At 34.8% G+C, this 22,898-nt stretch overlaps 1 protein-coding gene across 6 annotated transcripts in view; it reads left to right on the top strand.

Annotated features, from left to right (window-relative positions):
- The window catches only part of LOC128862025 (uncharacterized), a 453,726-nt gene that overhangs the window by 57,586 nt on the left and 373,242 nt on the right, over window positions 1-22,898 (top strand). For all 6 annotated transcript variants that reach the window (XM_054100424.1, XM_054100422.1, XM_054100423.1 and 3 more), the window contains one exon: window positions 2,837-2,957. In XM_054100424.1, the coding sequence (XP_053956399.1) occupies window positions 2,837-2,957 (121 nt within the window). The remainder of the gene's footprint in view (window positions 1-2,836; window positions 2,958-22,898) is intronic.

The raw sequence follows: 22,898 nt of genomic DNA on the forward strand, positions 1-22,898 counted from the left end.
TTTTTTATTTTGAAGATTGAACATTGTCATTTATGAATGAAAAATAATATCGTTCAAATGACTGCCACGACTGGCTTTATAGTAGGCCATTCGATCAACCCACTTTTTAAGCACATTTTCGATTGTTTGGGCTCCAATTTCAGGAATGACAACTTTGATTTCGTGTTTTAAAGCATCAATCGTCTCTGGATGGTTCGCATAGAATTTGTCCTTAACGGCTCCTACAAAAATAGTCCAACGGGCTTAAATCACAGCTCCGAGGCGGCCAATTGATATCGGAATTCAAAAACGGTAGCCAAAAGTTCGAGTGTAACTTTGGCAGTGTGACAAGTTGCACCGTCCTGTTGAAACCAAATGTCGTCCATGTCATCCTCTTCAATTTTTAGAAACAAAAACTCGTTGAGCATGTCACGGTAACGCTCGCCATTTACTGTAACCGCGGAAGAAGAAGAAGACTCACCACTTTGGAAATAGGTTTTCAATATTTCCCAATTTTGTTCAAGCGTATTGCGTCCCATTTCGTAAATGTCAAACCTTGAAGTAAATTATGAATACATTTGACATGCCAACACATGGTAACACAACCCATTCGCAAACAAATAGGTGGTTCAAAAAGCAAACGCTATATAGCCCACCCTGTACATATGTATTAGGTGAAATAACTTATTACATTTAAATTTTATTACTTTCGTCACTCTGAATACCATAACTCCGGATGCTTACTGCAGTGGAAGTATACTTGGCATCACAAACGGCCATCAGAACGATGCTAAAGAATTTTTTGTAGTTGTAATACATCGAACTTGACTTGGCGAACAATTTGGAATGTTCCACATATCAAAAAAATCCTTTGCAATATCCTTGTACTGGGATTCTGTAGATTCGCTAACGTAAACTGGAGAAAGTAGCCGCCAGATAACTTGACAAGTTTCCTGTATTATTTCGCGCACAGTCGTTGCACCTAACTTATAACTCCATGCAATGCTCCGCACAGATACACCTTGTGACAAATATTTAATCAATCAATATGAAATAAATATTAATCGACTTAATGCCTCGCTTTCTCAATGTGCATACAGGAAAACTAAAAATAGTCTTTCCTCAGGACCAATCCGCTGTTTTGGCTTCCTCAAGGAACTGCTCACTAATGTTAAAAGCAGCTCATACACAGACGTGGACATCCTCGTGTGTGCAAACAATTCATCAGGCTCCAATGTTTTCATTCGGCGGAACACTTGGTTTTGATAACCACTTGTGCCCCAATTCCTATTTAATGGCCGAACTTTATACCTTCTGCACTTTTTTTGGTCCTTGCATTTTTTATATAAAATATATAGTTGAAATAAATTAAGAAATAAGTCGCAAATTTCAATGTCTTCTTTATCCATTTTGTCACCGATGTATTTTGTAAATATAGTTTGTATGTATGTAACCAACTAAAAACAGCTGTTCTCTACGGGCTGAGTTGTCCTCAGTTTTGTGCTCGGTAAGAGACTGCGTACGTCGTTCAATGTTTTCAGCATAATATTAATTGCAACCCCGAAAGTATACGTATAGTGTTGCCAAAGAATAATTATAATGGAAGAGTTGCACAAAAAAAAAACCTTTTATCAACGAGATTAACCGACTCAAATGAATAAAATTTGCAAAGCGTCATGGGGTTAAGAATTTCGAGTGCTGGAATTACGTTTTATTTGAAGATGAAAGCAAGTTTAACATATTTAGGTTATATGGGCAATCATATGTGTGGAGAAGACCTAATGAAGAGAGATTCGAACCTACGCACTTCCGCATGGTAGTCACACACCAAATCTTTCGGCTACGGCGGCCGCATAGAATAACGCGCATTTAGCCCCATAGAATAACGCAAATTTAGCCCCATTAACGAAACTGTGCACAGTATAATGCTGGCAACAACATTTGAAGCAGTGCACTGTGGCCCGACAATAATAATAAACTACCGTTTTAAAAACTTTGCCTGTTCACGAAATATCTCAGCCATACTTTTATTTCACATCCACCTTTGAAATTAGCTACATTTTTTCAACGGATTGTATAGATATTTGATTGTTTATTAAAATGAAAATTTCTTTGTATGGATTAAAAATCTTACTAAAGCAATGATTTGGCGTTTGAGATGAAAGACGCTACAGTAATCAGGCAAGCGCAAACGCAAAAATATATCTAGATTCACCGAATATATACTTTATAGCTTAAATTCATCTGTGTTCATATGGACCGATCCGCTCTCACTGATTGCATCCACTCTTCAATCAACGTAAGTTGGCGATTGGATCGTGAACTTGGGCTTTGTAGGGAGTGCTGAGAGGTACTAATCGTTTTCTATAGATGGGTCGATGAATTCGGTTAGGACTGCGCTATGGCTTTTCTAACGATAGGCCAATTCTTTTTATTGCAATCAATCCTTACTTGTATAAAGATTCGTCGGAGGCATATTCAGTAACAAATGCAGCGTTTTTTCATCGTGCTTCTTATTAGCGTAGAAACCAGTCGCTCGACCTTATTTATTTTCTACGTGTTGCCAAGTCGAAAGCTAAACTTCAAAAAAACCACCCTGTCTGGCTCAACTAATTTCTTGTTATATGTAGTTAAAGAACTAAATATTTAGCTGCAACCATATCTCTGTAGCAAACCAACATTTCAAATGCATTTCCAAGCAAAGATACATATATTACATTTTCTGCGTAACATAATCACAAAGGTTAAAAGTTTTTGTATATTTGTATACACATACATACTTATTTACATATGCATGTATAATACGAGTACATATTCATATAATTTTCTTCAATTTTTAATTTTCTTATGCACGCAGCTAGTGGAAGCTTTATCCTATTTACACTATTCGGGCCATGTTATTCATCGGAATGTGTGCCCATCATCAATATTAGTTACCAAACGAGGTACTTGGAAGCTGGCTGGCTTAGAATTTATTGGTGAGCGCTTTCATTTAAGATTTATTATTTTATTGTTTTTATATACTCTCGCTTATCAGCACAGTTTAAAAAATATAATTTGATAATAATTTTATTTTAACGCGTATCTGGTAATTTTTTAATATATATATATATATATATATATATATGGATTTATTATGACATGTATCATTTTCTGTCTTTAGCTAAAACGAGACATACATATATTCTCTTTATGCGGGAAAATCGAGAGCGCAAATAATCACACTTCTCTGGCTTCAGTGTGGCAATATGCTACATGGAAAGCCGTCTGATTGATGAGTTAGAGCTTAGCTTACCGAAATATAATAACCATTTTAGATTTTCGAACCGGTTATCCGTTTGCTTTTTCTATAAATATATCTCTTTAAATAGTTGGTTTAAACAGCTGACGCACGTGACGTGTTTTGCTTCACTGTCAAACATCTTCAGTTTGGTCTATAACACAGGCCGACAGCATCTCAGACTCAGAAACCGGACTATATATTTTCGAAGGATTTTGATGCGATGAATCCAAATCTGGCCTCAGAATTGCTCTATCAGCTCTGGTTTTCGAGATATCCTAACCTAAAAGTGCAAAAAACACCGTTTTTGCCCATATTTGAGGTTATGTAGCCTTGCAGATGTTTTCTTTCACCAAAATTAAAGGATGGCATCTTTAAATACAAGTCTTCTTCTTTCAAATGGCGTTTTGTTTGCTCAAATATCATTTTTTTTCGCAGAGATATCGCATTTTGAAATTTTCATGTTAGGTGGGTTAGCCTGCTTGTGGTGTGGTAGGGGTGGTTTCTAGGGGTTAGGGAATACGGGAGTTGATGGGTTAACAGTTAAGTTGGTTAGCCCACTTGTGTTGTGAGATATCTAGATAAATAAGACTTATTTAAAAAAAATATGCGAGTAAACGCTAACCCCAGGGTAGTATCTAGGGGTTAGGGCTGTGTGTGACTCGGTACCCAAAGGTTAGATAGTGTAGGGGTGTGGTGAGTCAGCACACTTATGGTGTGAGACAAAATTTTAAGAAAAATTCAGGTTAATTAGTAATCGACTATATCATGTCTATGTTATCTCAATCGATTTTCAGGTGTAGGAAAATTTAGAAACATGAAAATTTCAAAATGCTATATCTCAGCGAAAAAAATGATATTTGAGCAAAGTCAACGCCATTTGAAAAAAGAAGGCTTGTATTTAAAGATGCTATTCTTTAATTTTGGTGAAAGAAAACATCTGCAAGGCTACATAACCTCAAATATGGGCAAAAACTGTGTTTTTTGCACTTTTAGGTTAAGATATCTCGAAAACCAGAGCTGATAGAGCAATTCTGAGGCCAGATTTGGATTCAGCGCATCATAAACCTTCGAAAATATATAGTCTGGTTTCTGGGTCTGAATGTTGGTTAAATTTTGTCGGCCTGTGTAATTTAACCATGGATCGTCTTAAACGAACAACGCTTGTAAATTATTGAATTTTATTATAAAAATGCGTGTTCTGTTAAGAAAGTTTAAGATCCACTTTTTATCGAAAAATTGTGTTCAGCGACGAAGCTCATTTTTGGATCAATGGGTACGTAAATAAGCAGAATTGTCGATTTTGGAGTGAAGAACAGCCAGAAGAATTGCAAGAGCTACCAATGTATCCAGAAAAGGTCACAGTTTGGTGCGGTTTATGCGCTGGAGGTATCATTAGACTGTACTTCTTCAAAGGTGCTGCGAATCGTAACGTAACTGTGAATGGTGAGCGCTACCGTGAAATGATATCCATGACATTGGTTTCAGCAAGACGGTGCCACATGACACACAGCACGCGTAACAATGGACTTGTTGAGAGGCGAGTTCGGTGAATATTTTATTTCACGTTCGGGACCTGTCAATTGGCCACCCAGATCGTGCGATATAACGCCTTTAGATTATTTTTTGTGGGGCTATGTTAAAGTTCATGTCTATTGAGACAAGCCTGCTTCAATTAACGCATTGGAAGACAACATTAAAGCATGTATGTGTGACTAAGCGGATGGACCATTTGAAGCACAATCGCGGTCAACATTTGCATGAAATAATCTTCAAACATTAAATTATATAGGCTGTACTATCGATAAAAATTGCATGCATATTTCTGAATTTTACGTGTGTTTTTTTTTTTGAAAAACTTTCCTATCGCTCTTAAAAAGTCACCCTTTATATGACAATAGTTTGCTCATGCAGATATGTAACATATTTGCTTAAAATTCATATATGTATGTATATAAGAATGATTTTTGTATACCCGCGCGCACTTGTACTAGAGAACGTAAATTGATAGAGAAGGCTCAGGAACGAATGAGCAGGTCAAATGTCAAATGCTAACAAAAAGCGGGTAAGAAAGTTTTATTATTTCACCACGGCCTTGGAAAAGTTAACATAGCGGAGCGTAGCAGCAGAGAATGTTAATGCGATGAGAAGGAGCAAATGTTAAACGAGCTTTTTTCGAGTTCTAATTTGTAGATTCATAATAAGGTAATTTCAAAGTCAACTTTGCTCACGAGTGGGGAATTGCAGATATTTACCACGCGAGTGACGCGAGTGGAGGGTTTCTATATTTACTTACCACGCTAGGACAGCAATTCAGATTTTTTCTGCGTTTACAAAACTACTGAGGAAGTTCATAAGATTTTTCGGCACACTACTAAGGAAATCGAAGCGAATAAATTTGCGATTAAGAAAGCCGCGCGGCAGTTAGTTTGTGGTGCAGAAGCTAAAGTCGGCGGAATTATTCGTTTTGTTTTTTGGCACGTATTTAATTCAGGTTCAAGTCCTGAAGTCATATTTTTTTTCTTGCACATTTTATTTTACAATTCAAACCAGGAAAGTTTGGTAAAATTTTTGAGTTTATTTTAATTAAAATTTCTTTAAAATACTGTTTTTTTTTGTATGTTATAAATGGAAATTTCTTTTCGGTATAAAATAGTTCATACTGGATATGACCTGACTTTTATATAAATCAATCAAAACAGAAAATATGTACATATATCTATAATCTATTTCATCAAATCCAAATTATATTGATGAGAAAATATCATTCTAATATCCGTCCAGAAAGCCAAACGCGCACAGATACATATGCATATAATTACGCATACAAACTTTCAACTAACGCAGAATATGTGCATATAAAACTGCGAATCGAATAAATGAGTAATTTAGAAAATTTCATTAATAATTGTAATTTAGTTCAATCGTGAAAGACGTGTTGTGTGTGCGGTACGCCGTCCCATATTTGACTCAGGTTCAAATCCTGTACACAGCTTTTTGTTTCGATATTTTTATTTCATTTTTTATATTTGGTTTAATTAGAATTGATTTAAAATAGTGTATTCAGGTTTTTCTAATACCTGTTATTTAGAAATTTATTTTCTATATAACATTATTCATACTTCTTTTGAATTAATTTATATGTAAAACAGCCATAAAGGCAATCATATGAATATGCATTCCTATATTTAATCTCTTCAGTCAAATCTGAACTACTTACATACACATATTGATGAGAAAATATTCTAATATCCATGGATGCATCCAGAAAGCCAAACGCGCATACACGCATATGTATACAAATATATACAAACCTTCAACGAACGCAAAATGTATGCATATAAAAAACAGCAACTGCGACCGTCTTCTTGTCCGTCAGTGAAAAGATGGGATATGTATACCCTATGAGCAAAAAGAACCGGGAAGGTGATGTTGACTGTTTCCTTCGATTGCCAAGGCATAGTCCACCATGAGTACCTTCCATCGGACCAGACAGTCAATAGAGAATATTATTTATCCGTTTTGAAACCTTAGAGAAATGCTGTGTGTTGGAAACCCCCGGAAATGTGAGCAAACAATTCTCAGATTTTGCATGACGATAACGCGCCATCGCACTGATCAAAGAGAATACAAATCGGTCTGCCGGGGGTGTTTGGAGGACTGGGTTAAACGTTGGCACATGTGTGTTGCTTCAGACGGGTCAAATTTTGAAGGAGATAATATAAATTTGCCTTAAATTTAACTCTGTTTTGTTTAATTTAAACATTCCCGGTACTTTCTGATCATAAGGTACATATATGCGGCTTTGCGGACAGCAATGTGTGATTCGCTGGAAGTCGCATTAACTCGCGACTGTCGCACAGTTAGAAGACATATTTACATACATATAAGGGTGCATACATACATACGGAGCCGCGGCCACTCGACATAACAAAAATTTAAGATTTATCAAATATTGGCAAATAATTCCACGCGAAATATTCCAATATTGACTATTTTCGAATGGTCGCGAAAATTGGCATATGGCGGGTCGTTTTATGAATGAAATTGAACTATGAGCTCTAACTTATGAATGAACTTTTTGTTTTTGTTCTAAATTGTTCAGCGCCGTCGCTGATAGAATCATGGCCGCTGCGACTGCGTCTACGAAAGTATTTTGTTTTTGTAGTCGCTAGGCTTAGATTTTAGCTTTGGGCGACATGCGCATGTGAGGTATGTGTTTTTGTTGTGTTCTAGAACATTTTAGAATGTGTGGTGGCAAAGCGGCCATCGCGTTGCGCTTGCTGTTGCTTTTGTGTCTATCAAAGTATTGTGTTTTTGTAAGTACAATATTAGGAATATCGACTGGTGAAAGACAAAAGTACACGGAAGCAAGAAGGGAGCGCTGTGCTCGCGCATATGTACATAGAGCAGAATTGTTTTTGCACTTGTTAGGAAGAAACTCGTTCACTAGTGCGCATGTGTATTTGATTTCTTGTAAGAATGTGATGTGGTATGACATGTGTACATACATAAGTCAAGGTTATTTGGGCATACTTGCATATGTGATATGATGTTCTTGCGCTTGTGCATTATTGTTTTTCATATACAAATGTACATACATACATATGTATGTAAATGCTGTCGAATACATAAACTATAAATTGACATACAATATAAAATAAGTGTTGATTTATCTTAAACCGTTATTTTTTTCTGAATGCAAATACCTCCTATTGACATGTACATACATATTATGTACTTATGTATATTATCATATACCATCATTTATTTACATATAAAGTATACGTTCACTTATGTACATATGTGTGTAATGAAAAACTTCATGAATTACTTTCAGAACTTTATTAAAATTTATTCGCGTCGCGCGTATGCACAAAACCTTTTGTTCACAACGCAGGCGCAGAAATAAACGCTCTGCGTATTTATCCTCCCCACGTGACTGGCCATCAATTTTCGGCACAAATTTTTTTTTTCGTTTTTAAATTTTTTTTTCTTAATGTAATCGTAAAAAAATTTGTAATACATTTTATGTATCCGCTTATCATTTCAAAAGTAACAAAATGGTAAAAAAATAAGCAGTCGAAGAAATAAACGCACCGCCTATTTTTCCTCGCCACATGTTAGACTCGAGTTCAATTCCCGGCGCAAACTTTTTTTTATAAATTTTTATTTTTAAATCGTTTTTTTTTTAATGTAATTGAAAAAAAAAAATTATGTAATAAATTTTACGTATTCGCTTATTATTTCAAAAATACGAAAATAGTAAAAATTTAATTGGTTTAATGTCGAGCTGAGAAATGTGTTGTGTGTTGAGGTGAAAAATGTGTGGTGTTTCTAATTTTTGTGTGGGCAAAAGCCAGTGAGGTGTCTATAAACTCGGTGTGCTAAATGACCTTATTACAAATCTTTCAAATCTCAATTGTACTAAAAAAAGCTTACAGTAACATTTGCACCTTCTCATTGCATTAACATTCTCTGGTAGCAGAGAACGTTAATGTACAGAGAAGTCTCAATGACAGGAACGTATGGAATTTCGAGGGGTACTCGTCTCGCGAAGACAATTTCACCATAGACACATTTTTCAACAAAAATTAACAGTGAGGGGCTGAATTATGTAAATTTAGCCGCAGTCGATAAGAATTTGTTGGTGATTAGAAGCAAAGAATGTTAGGTAGCTTTTTAATATGACCTATATATATATTTGAATTTTCCAAATCATCCAAAATTATATACATACATATGTTATGTCTTCTGTCTGGTGTCTGTAAAACTTTGTTGATTGAATTCCTCAACTGAATCAAAATCCTCTATAGAAAACGCTTCATTACCAGGCGCACAGGAAGATGGCATATGCAAATGTAAATTTGTGAATTTAAATACATTTGCGCATATGTATATGCTGTGTGTATGTATGCTCACCAGCCACAGCTCAAAATAAAACGGTAAAACTTCTCAAGAAATCCAGCGCGCATTCATAGGCGCAGCGCACATTCATAGGCACAGCATTGTACATATACACATATTTACGTACATATATTGATGCATACATATGTACGAAGCCGCGGGCACGCGACTTGACAAAAATTGAAGATTTATCAAATATTGTCAAATAATTCTAAGCGAAATATTCCAATATTGACTATTTTCGAATTGTCGAGAAAATTGGCATATGGGCGACTCGTTTTATGAATGAAAGTACTTGCTCTTAGAACTATGAGCTCGAATTTATCAATGAATTTTTTGATGATGAGTTTTTGTTGCACAGTACAATAGTTGAAACTGTTCGGCGCCGCCGCGACTGTTCAGCGCTATGGCAACTAGAATGATGGCCGCTACGCCTGCGTCTATGACTGCATTTTGTTCTTGTAGTCGCTAGGCATAGAATTTTAGCTTTGAACGACATACGCATTTTGAGGAATAAAGTGAGTGCCCTGTGTGTGTGGTTGTATGCACATGCATATGTGTATATTAATAAGCATTGTTTTGCTTGAATTCAATTCACATATTTATATTTGCATATGACATCTTCCTGTGTGCCTGGTAATGAAGCGTTTTGTATACAGAATTTTTTGATTTGATCGATTGATTGATATATAGATATAGTTAGGGATCAAGTGTGCATATACATACGCACATGCACATGTCGACGCATATGCAGAAGAAGTTGTTTTAGCATTTGCAGGAATACGATCATTCGAATATTTACACCCTAATTATTGCATGAAATATGATAAGGCGATGCTCGTGAGGTAGGTCATGTTGCATCAGTGCATACATATGCGTGCAACACTATACTTATTAAAGATGCAATAGAGCTTAGTTGTCCCATATATGTATGCAAATACGTTTCTTTGAAGTTTTCTTTTATTTATTTTAAATTTCAAAGTTTTGTACTATCTATAAAATGCATACATATATGAATTATTCCCTGTAATATACATATGTAAATTTAAAAAAATTTCGTTTGGCAAAGGAACAAAAATGCATATTCAAATGTACATAAATATAATATGATAAGGCAATGAGTCGTGCCATAGGTCATTGTTGCTGCAGTGCGTGTGCACATACATACATTTGTAACACTATAAGAATTGAAGATGCAATTGAACTTTTGCACAAATATAACTAACAAAATATATTTATATATACATATATTGATATACATATACATATATTCATCAATATACCAATATGCTCTTTGAATTTTTGTCTAAAATTAATTTCGACTCGAAAAATTAGTAAAAATTTTCATCAAATTTACTAAAACGCACACAACAAAATGTGTGCATTAAAGTTACTTTGATTTTAAATCTTGGATTTTAAATCTTTATTTGGTTGTATTTGATTGAAATAATAATTGAATAAATTTTCGTTTATCAAGGGAACATAAAAATGCACAAGCAAATGCCTTGCAAAATGCCGTCGGCATTTGTCAATTTGATTTCATACAGAAACCAAAAACTGAGCAGAGCCAATGTACTTGTACATAATTCACTGTAATCAGGCCTGTTAAGAACTTCCCCGCCTTCGAGTTGAGCGGGGTGAAATAGTGTTCGCGGTTTCACTTCATTTTTGACAATTCACACTATTCGTAGCTCGTGAGAATTCTCTATATTTAACGTTCTCTGAGCGTAGTTAACAGAAATAAATATAGCGTTTGCATTGAAATGTAAAATGCCATGATTTGGTGTTAGGGGGAAAAAAATAACAGCAGACTTGTACATTTTTCTTTCATGCTTATTTGCCGTCGGCATTTTGCATGCGCAAATGGATTATTTCTTGTGAGATGAATAAATTAATTCTAAGTATATGCATGCATGAATATGAAATTTTAAGTATATACTTGACTAAATTGTATTGAATTTAGGTCTATTATCAAAATTATTCAAATATCTTAACATAAAAAATAACTTTGTAAACCATTCATTTACATTAGTGATGGGCAAACTCAGCACATTTGCACTGTGCAGCAGCGCGTGCTTCTGCGTGCGTAAAAGTGCTAGGTGAAGGGGGATAACAAAGCACGGGGAAGAAACAGAAAAATTGAGCGAGTTGTGTCTGTGTTTGTATCCTGAATGAGAGAGGAATTATTCATGAATTCTTACCAGGGATGCCAACTTTTAACTTCATATCAACAAATTAAAAAAAAAATAGGTTTTTTGATAGATTTTCCTTTAATAACTAAATTAAATACATATTACACTTTCTATTATAATAATGAATTAAGGTAATAAACAACAATAAACATGCAATAAAACATTTCAAAAGTCGCGTAATACTGTTTTTTAATTGCTAGATGTAAAGAAGATTAAGGCCTCTGAAAATATTTCATTTGAGACTAAAGTAAAATCTTACATATTTTAAAGCAATGACAGTTAAATCTTCAATAATATTGATCACTGCATATACTGACGAATCTGTAAATTATTCACACTTATCTTATGATTACTTAAGTGGTTTTTGAGTTCGGATATATTTTTTTAAATTGATGTTTTTTAAATTGAGCTAAGAAATCCACATTTTTAAGTTTTTTAGCAATTACTTTATAGAACTTGCAAACTCTCTTTAGCTACCGAAGTTTGTTAAATGTTTTAGAATTTTTAGCTACTGAATGATACCATTTTTTCTTTTATTTTTCATAAAAAGTGGACGTGATTGACGACTAATTTCGTCCATATAAATCCAATGCACTCTGATATGTACAACTGCAAATAAAAATAAACAACCAATAGTATATATTTATGTATATAAATCATGAATAATAAAATCAACAATTTCCAAAATTGATTCCCACATTTAACAACTGTGGCAACTCTTACTCATAAGTTTTGACATTTCATAAATAAAATCAGTTTTTTCGTGATTTCTTCATTTTTCGACGATATTTTTTGAGACCGTAAGTTACATATTATTGTCGCATAAAAAACCACTAATATTAAGTGTATTTGTATGGTGTGGATGCAATGAAAGTGCTGAAAATTCTATTTAAAAATTTGAAACGGCGAACGTCAAAACAAAGTGCACAGTGTTCAACTGCCGACAAAAACATAAATTTATTTCTAATGTGTAATATATTACTTTGTTTTAACTTTTAATTTAAATAAACAAAGTTAAATGAAATATTAAATATAAAACATTTGGTTCAGCATGACCTCAAATGAAAGAACATTGTTAAATTTGAATCCGAAGTGGAGGGTAACTTTTTTATGCAAATATGTAGACGGAGTATCACAATGCCTTGTATGTGAAAAACGTGTGGTGTGTAAGGTTTTTAACATAAAGAGACATTATGAGCTGCACAGGAGTGAATATGATGAATATGTAGGAGAAGAAAGGAAAAGTATATAAAAATCCTTAAGTCTAAACGAAGAGCCCGATTCGATGTGCCAAATTACAGAAGGTCGGAAAATTTCAAATTATTAAAATTTTTGTTTAATTTCTTAGGAAAACGAAGATTACGTTGTAGATGTAAAGAGTGCAACTTATGAAATCGCGTTAAACCTTGTTCGTGAGAATCGTCCATTTTCGGATGGCGAATTGGTGAAGTCTTGTATATTAAAAGCAGTAGGAATTTTGCTAGTTAACTATAAGTTTAATTTTACTTTGATTAATTAATTTAGCATTAATCTGTTTTCATAGTCTGTAAGAAATACTGTATTTTTAGACTATTAATATAATTGAATTAAATGAATTAAAAGCAGTAGGAATTTTGTCCCCTTATCTCGTAGAACTATAAGCAGACGAGTAGATGAAATGGCGGAAATTACAGAATTGCAGTTAAAAGAGCGTATAAAATCATTCACAGCGATTTCATTGGCAATTGACAAAAGTACAGATATATCCGACATAGCCCAATTAGCGATTTTTATCCGAGGAGTTGATGCCCACCCAAATATATGTGAAGAACTTTTGGACATTATTCCAATGAAAGGGACGACTAAAGGTGAAGATTTATTTCAATGTGTTAATGAATGTACTGAACGCATGGGTGTATCATGGCGAAAAGTGGTTTGCGTTGCCACCGATGGCGCGAAACCCATGAGCGGATGCAAACAAATTTTTCTAATCATTTTTGTGTACTTTGTCATACTGTGCGCATTGCCATATGCGTGTGATTTGAATTTGAGAGCAAGTAAGTACTCACCAAGAATACCCACTCTGCTATGATAATTTTTTGAAAAAATCCTCTATTTTTTTAATGGAAACATGTATAAATTGTCCTCTTTAACAACATAAAATTTATAACATGCATTGTTTAAATAAAACATGGCTGGCTGAGATTACGGTTTGCTGCATTTCTTTAAAACAATTCACTAACATAAAGACATACGATATATATACATACTCATATGTAAACGAAGACAATTTTTTATTTAGAAAAATATACACCGATTTGTCAGTACCAATTTTTCTCCACATAGTTTGAAACTATGAAACTTTGACATGCGATTGTTCAAACTTCTTGATTATAAAATCGCCTATGCTTCTTGATTACAAAAATTATAAAAGTAAATAAAATAGAAATTTGCAAAGACGATGTTAATATTCAAAAAAAAAATTCCAATAAAAAAAAGGAAAGGATTTTATTATTTATTATGAACGATCTAGCAAATCCCAACACTTCAAAATCCCCTAACATGGAATGAAGTCCCCTTATCTGGTAACTTTGCTATTGGCAAAGCTTCACTCTCTTTTTCACAAACACATATGCGTTGCTCAGAACTGATTAATATACGTACACGCCTATTGCTTACCCTTCTGATGTAAGTTTGTCGCCCCCTCATCTAGCACTTTGCTAGCACGCTCTGCTGCGAGCGTGCCACTCTGCTGCCCGTCCCTAATTTACATCAAGGTTTATTATTCAACAATATGGTGTACTTTTTAAATGATTATATACATATGTATGTGTATTCATATACTAAGTAGATATAACATCTACCATCCATATTCATGTGGGCAGAAAAAAATCTTGACCTGTCTCAAAACACAGCTCATATGTATCTACATATAAAAAATCATGTGCAGCATCGTACACGTGGTAGAAGTGAAACTTCTGTGTGTGAATGAGTGTGAATAAAAAGAGAGAGAGAGAGAGAGAGAGAGAGAGAGAAAGAGCGAGAGAGGAAGAGAAGGAGACAGGGATAATTTCAAAAGAAATGCAACAGTATAAAATTTGTGTAACCAAAATTCAATTTTATTAACTATATACATATGCATTATGCTATAATCTGTTAGTGGTTCAATTGGTAATACCAGAGAATGTTAATGCAATAAGAAGGTGCAAATGTTACTGTGAGCTTTTTTTAGTACAATTGAGATTTGAAAGATTTGTAATAAGGAAATTTAGCACACCGAGTTTATAGACACCTCACTGACTTTTGCCCACACAAAAATTAGAAACACCACACATCTTTCACCTCAACACACAACGCATTTCTCAGCTCGACATTAAACCAATTAAATTTTTACTATTTCGTATTTTTGAAATAATAAGCGAATACGTAAAATTTATTACATAATTTGTTTTTCAATTACATTAAAAAAAAAACGAATTTAAAAAAAAAAAAATTTATAAAAAAAGTTTATGCCGGGAATTGAACTCGAGTCTAACATGTGGCGAGGAAAAATAGGCGGTGCGTTTATTTCTTCGACTGCTTATTTTTTTACCATTTTGTTAATAGGACTATGAATAAGTTCGTGCGGTTTTTTTTCGAAATTTGAAACTTTATTGACGTAAAATGGTTACAAATTTAATATTCAAAATATTGTCCATCGCTTACTACTACTTTTTCCCATCTTTCTGGCAATTCACGGATTCCCTTTGGGAAAAATTCGGTCGGTTTTGCCGCAATCCACGAATCGATCCATTTTTTGACTTCATCGTAATTACGGAAGTGCTGGTCAGCCAGGCCATGTTGCATCGATCGGAAGAGATAGTAATCGGATGGCGCAAGGTCTGGACTATACGGCGGGTGGGGTAGGACATCCCATTTGAGCGTTTCTAAGTATGTTTTGACCACTTGTGCAACATGTGGCCGAGCATTGTCATGTTGCAAAATAACTTTGTCGTGTCTATCGGCGTATTGCGGCCGTTTTTCTCGCAGTGCTCGGCTCAAACGCATCAATTGTCGTCGGTAGACATCCCCCGTAATCGTTTCATTCGGTTTCAGTAGCTCATAATACACAACACCCAGCTGGTCCCACCAGATACACAGCATAACCTTCAGGCCATGAATATTCTGCGCCGACGTCGATGTTGAAGCATGGCCAGGGTATCCATACGTTGCCCGACGTTTTGGATTGTCGTAATGGACCCACTTTTCATCGCCAGTCACAATTCGATGCAAAAAACCCTTTCTTTTGTGCCGTTGAAGCAGTTGTTCGCATGCCATAAAACGGCGTTCAACGTCTCTTGGCTTCAATTCATACGGCACCCAATGGCCTACCTTTCGGATCATTCCCATGGCTTTTAAACGTTTGGAAATGGTTGATTGATCAACTCCCAAAGTTTTTGCAACCTCTTCTTGCGTTTGAGCCGGATCTTGATCGAGCAATTCCTCCAATTCGGTATCCATGAACTTTGGCGGCGCACCCTCGCGTTCTTCGTCTTCCAAGCCAAAATCACCACTTTTAAAGCGTGCAAACCACTTCTGGCACGTTCGCTCAGATAGAGCATGCTCACCATAAACTTCCACCAAGATACGGTGACTTTCGGCTGCTTTTTTCTTCATATTAAAATAATGAAGAAAAATTCCCCGCAAAAACACATTATTTGGCACGAAATTCGACATTTTCAAGTGTGGTAAAAATATTGTTGTTTACGCTTCAAATAAAAAACTTATACTGACGTTTGTGCCTTACGACAGTAGCTCTCCAATGAATGTTTGGAAATGTGGATCGATGGAATAATAATCAAGTTACGCCATCTGTTGTAAAACCGCACGAACTTATTCATATTCCTATTACTTTTGAAATAATAAGCGGATACATAAAATTTATTACAAATTTTTTTACGATTACATTAAAAAAAAAAAAAATTGCGCCGAGAATTGATGGCGGTCACGTGGGGAGGATAAATACGCAGAGCGTTTATTTCTGCGCCTGCGTTGTGAACAAAAGGTTTGTGATGTCTACGTAGATATGTATGCGCGCGACTCGAATAAGTTTTAATAAATTCTGAAAGTAGTTCATGAAGTTTTTCATTACATACATTCATAAATGAACGTATACTCTATATGTACATACATAAATGATGGTATATAACAATGTCATAGCTCGCAAATGACAGTTGATCGTTTTTTCTTATATGCTCTGCTTCGTAACATAACCGAAAAGATTGTGCAGATACGATCTCGCTCTGAGCGGCTCTCTTTGTTTTGTTTTAAATCGGTTTTGGTCAAGCGCTTTTCATTGACTCATTCGTGTGACGCTCTCAAATGAGTGTCGCGTAAAGAGTAATACGATTTTCGCTCACACAAAGACTCTCAGCAAAAGACAGTTTGACTAAAAAACTCAACGGAAATGATCTTTTCCTTCGTGTGCATGTAAATACATACGTACATACATAGGTACATATAAATGCAATTGAGAATGAAAATAATAAAAAAAACAATGCAATCGGATGTTAAATAAAAATGTGAAAAAATGTTTTGTTTTTTAAGGAACAATATTTATTTTTATTTTGTTTTAATAATATTTTTTTTTTTGTAACAACTAACAACGCGTTAAGATTTTCTGCAGATATAGAGCTTTCACTTAAAATAAAATGAAAGGCGGAAAATGCTCGCTCTATAGATACCTGAGTTGCCGGTGTTGCTAGAACAACCTGCGCGAGTGCACTCAAATGTGGCAACTTAAGTCTGAGATCATTAAAAAACTCCAAAATATTGGCGTTTAATGGTAAACGACCATATATTGCGTCAAAACTTTCAATGTCAGCATACATTTTTATAAGTTTTGCATAGACATTATCTTCTTTGATTTCTGTCACTGTCTGGGCATCATCCAAATATGCCGACAAGAGCGTCTTCTCTTCAGCCGAGGATGCAGTCGAAAAAGTTGAAGATAATAATAAGTTTATATATTCAGATGCAAAATCTTCAACCGCTGGAACATTTTCTTTATTTTCTTCGACAATAAATCTAAAAAAATGATGAACTTTTTTATTTTCGTCCCTTCCCATTTCGCAAAAACTATAATGCTCCGCACACATTTAATTCACAAACACAATTAATATGTATGTATAATGCAAACAAAAAGAACGCAACAATCGCGTGTGTTTACCCATACATACGCAAAAGACAATTTGCTTCATTTAACTCAAGCAAACGACCAGTGTTTGATTTGAGCGAAAGGAAAATAAAGAAAAAAATAACTGTCTCGCTCAGAGCGCGAGCGAGCTAAGCCAGACGCGACAAAAACAGTTTCTGTCTGAGTCTTTTTTATTGTGTGAGTGAAAGACACTTATTTGCAGACAACGAAAAAGTGTCAATAGTTATTTGCGAGCTATGGACAATATACATAATATGTATGTACATGTCAGTAGGAGGTATTTGCATTCAGAAAATAAAACGGTTTAAGATAAATCAACACTTACAGTGGCTCACAGCTTATTTCGTGTGGCTGTATGTTAAACTAAAGAATTGTAAAATTATTTTTATTTGATTTACTTTAAAAAAAATTTAAATGCACAATCAAAGATAAATTATTTCTAATTACAAACATGTATAAATGCATTCAAATTTTTTCTGCTTTAGTAGAATATTTACAACAAAAACAGAATACTAGGTAAATTGACGTCACAGCTTATTTCGTGTGTTCACTTTTACCGTTATCGGTGCCAGTAAACCGGTTAGCAATTATAGAAATTTGTTTTGCATAGTATATTAGATTATATCCTTATTTAGTTTACACATTGAAAGTAGTCGGTTGTCCAGCTTAATTTAAAAATACCGTGATGGGTCGTCGTACGTCGATTGAAAGGCGCGAATTAGTGATTACGCATTACAAAAATGGAAAGTCGCAGAAAAAAATTGCTGAAATTGTAAGTTTAAGTACTTCCACAGTACAGTACATTATTCAACGCTTTTCTCGTGAAAAAAGAGTGGTTGACAAAGGCCGCCAAGCTCCAAACAAAATTTTTACAGAAGCTGATGAAAGGTGGATATTAAGAAAAATTAAAAAATTAAAAAGACCCACGAATTAGTGCGCCAGCTTTGACAAAAGAGGTTGAAAAAGTACTTGATAAGTCATGTAATCCTGAAACAATAAGAAGAATTCTGCGCAAAGCTGATTTCCATGGTCGTACAGCTCGAAACAAACCGTTTGTTAATGAGCATAACAGAAGATTAAGGGTGGAGTTTGCCGAAAACCATGTTAATAAAGACCAAACATTTTGGAATGACGTTATTTTCGCCGACGAAAGCAAATTCAACCTCTTTGGTTCCGATGGAAAGTCTTTCGTTTGGCGTAAGCCCAACGCGGAGCTGGACCCGAAGAATCTGCGTGGTACAGTAAAACACGGTGGGAGCCATGTAATGGTTTGGGGCTGCATGTCAACAGCTGGTGTCGGAAACTTGGTTTTTATCGACGAAATTATGGATTTATTTATTTATTTGAATTTATTAAAAAATAATTTACTACAAAGTGCTGAAAAATTAAGCATTCGGGACAGGTTCAGGTTCTATCAGGACAATGATCCGAAGCATAAGTCGGAATTAGTGCAACGGTGGCTTATATGGAATTGCCCTCATGTGGTAAAAACGCCAGCACAATCACCTGATCTCAATGTAATTGAGAATTTATGGAATATTCTGGATCAAAAAATTATAAAACATAACATAAGCAACAAACAAGATCTAAAAACAGTATTGCAAGTGGAGTGGGAGAAAATATCTCCTGAATACACTGGAAAACTTGTTAGCTCCATGCAATCCCGGTTAAAAGCTGTATTAAAACAAAAAGGCTACCCTACAAAATATTAGATTAGTAAAAACATAATAAATTAAAAAAAAAAATCATGTTTTTTCTAGTTTGGTTAAGCACACGAAATAAGGTGTGACGTGGATTTTCTTATAATTTTGATTTTGCTGTAAATATATTATTTAAGAAGAAATAATTTAAGTTTATTTATGTATGTTTGTAACAAGAAATAATTTATCTTTGAATGTACGTTAACGTTTTTTTTCTAAATAAAGTTTATACAAAAATATTAAACTTTTTTATTTTGATAAACGGGCACACGAAATAAGCTGTGAGCCACTGTATTTTATATTGTATGTCAATTTATAGTTAATGTATTCGACAGCATTTACATACATACATATGTATGTATGTACGTTTGTATATGAAAAACAATAATGCACAAGCGCAAGAACATCATCTTCCTTTCATACATATGTACATATCCATGTATGCCCAATAACCTTGACTTATGTATGTACACATGTCACAGCACATCATGATGCAAAGAATAATGAGATGGCGCCCATCGCGGTCCCGTTACTTTGCGCTCAGCGAATTTGACAACCAGTTACGTGATTTTAGCTCCAGTATAGCCAGATTACCATTTTCGTAACTTGATTTAGCATTTTTTTTTTTATTTTTATTATTTTTTGTCTCGGAGTTTTAGTTCATTCCACATGACATTTTTCTAGCCTATTCTAATTTAAAGTAATGTTTATAATTTTGTAAAATATACATTTTTTAATAATTATTTAAACAATTCACTCAGTTTTATTTAGCTTTACTTTTTTTTAACGTCTGGTAGCGTTGCCCGCGATTGCAGGTGTTCTTCTGCTTTCGGCAGTCAAATCTCTCGTGACAATTTGCGTGACAAATTGTCTTTAAAATGTGCGTTTTTTTAAGTAAATGTGTTATGCTTATGTACAATTTAATTTATGAGTTTTTTTTGTTAAGCGAGACTCTTTTATTAAGGGAACGACTTTTTTGCTATATTCGGAGTTATGTAACTAGATAAGGTACTCTTTTTGTAAAAATGTCAGTATGGTTGCTTTAGTATTTTCTGGTATTTTGTTGCTTATTTTTACTATGAATACACCTCTTGAAGCTCTATGTCTCACTAAGGATTGATGACCGGAAGAAACGATTACACCTCTATGGTTTTAATTCGCATTCAATAAATTCAAAGGCTTTTTAAAATGTGTAAAAAGGTTTTCAATCTTAAGAAGAGTTGAGAGCGGGGCATTTAATATTTTTGCATAGCCTTAAATGGAGCCAAAAATTAAATTTGCACTTTCAAATTATCAAATTTTATAGGAGTAAAAAAATTTTCATTAGCACTAAAATCTTCTCAGAGTGGACTTTTTTAAACTTCTTTTGTATAATAATACAGTTTTTTTTTAACCTAAAGTTTCGCTAGCCTTAAATTAAAAACAAAAAGAAACAAACACCAGACTTAAAAATTGTCGCATTTTCGGTATAAAAAAGCACTAAATTTATTGCGAAGAGCAAATGGTTGGCAATACTGCACAACTCATCAAACGTGACGTCACGTACGCTCTGACGGGCGCAATCTTGTTTCTATCATTCTTGACAGCACATCACATTCTTACAAGAAATCAAATACACATACGCACTAGCGAGTTTCTTCCTAACAAGTGCAAAAACAATTCTGCTCTATGTATGTATATATACCCACTTTATGTCCTATCATATATACATACATATATACCTACTTCGCCTTCTAAACTTCCTACAAAATATGTATGTAATTGTATTCATTTGTTACTACATCCATACCCGTTCATACATTCATGCATATATGCGCGAGCACAGCGCTCCCTTCTTGCTTCCGTGTACTTTTGTCTTTCATCAGTCGATATTCCTAATATTATACTTACAAAAACACAATACTTTGATAGACGCAAAAGCAAGAGCAACGCGATGGCCGCTTTGCCACCACACATTCTAAAATGTTCTAGAACACAACAAAGACACATACCTCACATGCGCATGTCGCCCAAAGTTAAAATCTAAGCCTAGCGACTACAAAAACAAAATACATTCGTAGACGCAGTCGCAGCGGCCATGATTCTATCAGCGACGGCGCTGAACAATTTAGAACAAAAACAAAAAGTTCATTCATAAGTTAGAGCTCATATTTCAATTTCATTCATAAACGAGCCGCCCATATGCCGATTTTCGCGACCATTCGAAAATAGTCAATATTGGAATATTTCGCGTGGATTTATTTGCCAATATTTGATAAATCTTGAATTTTTGTCATGTCGAGTAAATATGTCTTCTAACTGTTCGACAGTCGCGAGTTAATGCGACTTAAATTCCTTGAACAAATCCAGCGAATCACACATTTCTGTCCGCAAAGCCGTATATGTACCCTATGATCAAAAAGTACCGGGAATGTTTAAATTAAACAAAACAGAGTTAAATTTAAGGCAAATTTATATTATCTCCTTCAAAATATGACCCGTCTGAAGCAACACACATGTGCCAACGTTTAACCCAGTCCTCCAAACAGCCCCGGTAGGCCGACAAGGCCTTCAGCTCCTTCGTCGTATTCTCTTTGATCGGTGCGATGGCGCGTTATCATCACCCAAAATCCAAGAATTGTTTGTTCACATTTCCGGCCGTTCGCAACATACAGCATCTCTCCAAGGCTTCAAAACGGATAAATAATATTCTCTATTGACTGCCTGGCCCGATGGAAGGTACTCATGGTGGGCTATGCCTTGGCAATCGAAGAAAACAGTCAACATCACCTTCCCGGTTCTTTTTGCTCATAGGGTATATATATCCCATCTTTTCACTGACGGACAAGAAGGCGGTAGCAGTTGTTGTTTTTTATATGCAAACATTTTGCGTTCGTTGAAGGCTTGTATATATGTAATATATTTATATATATTTATATACATATGCGTGTATGCACGATTGACTTTGGGGGCGTCCATAAATTACGTGAGATGTTTAAGGGGGGAGGGGTCGAGTCAAATCTCATCTAATCTTACGTTGGAGAGAGGGGGGGTCTCGGCAAATATCACGCAATATTTTTTCTGATTGAAACAAAAAAAATTATACTATTTTGGTCCATTATCCAGATTGTACATGCTTAAGATTTAATCTTAAGCGTAATCGTAGTATGATTAAGATCATTCACTAATTCGTTCGAAAGAAAATAATTTCATTCATACTTCGACGTTATATGTACATTACTACTGTCAAACCACCATATTTGTTTTATACCAAATAGCTCAATTTAATCTGAATTTACGGTACAGTGTAGCCCGTCGTTTGTTTTCGCGCCACTATCAGCCGAACGCGCGACTCAATGAACAAGAGCGTACGAGCTGAGTGGCAGCGACACACGGACAGGTTTCAACCTTCTTTGTTTATTCTTGTAAATGTTTTACTCGACTCAGTTCATGCTCTTACTAATTTAAAATGAGTTATCAAGATTTTTATAACGCATACGTCGAAAGATTCGTCTATAAGGCGAAGAAGTCCTGCCACGACGATATGATAAAATTATGAAATACTGCGAAGCAAAAATTCCCGAAGAAAGAAGAGTTAATATATCACATTAAACATGAGATTGAACGGCTTCTTAGGGAATCCACTGAGAGAAAAATCGGTCTACTTTAGCATTCCTTCAAAAGGT

This window comes from Anastrepha ludens, chromosome 4 (assembly GCF_028408465.1).
Source record: "Anastrepha ludens isolate Willacy chromosome 4, idAnaLude1.1, whole genome shotgun sequence".
In the NCBI taxonomy this organism is placed as follows: domain Eukaryota; kingdom Metazoa; phylum Arthropoda; class Insecta; order Diptera; family Tephritidae; genus Anastrepha; species Anastrepha ludens.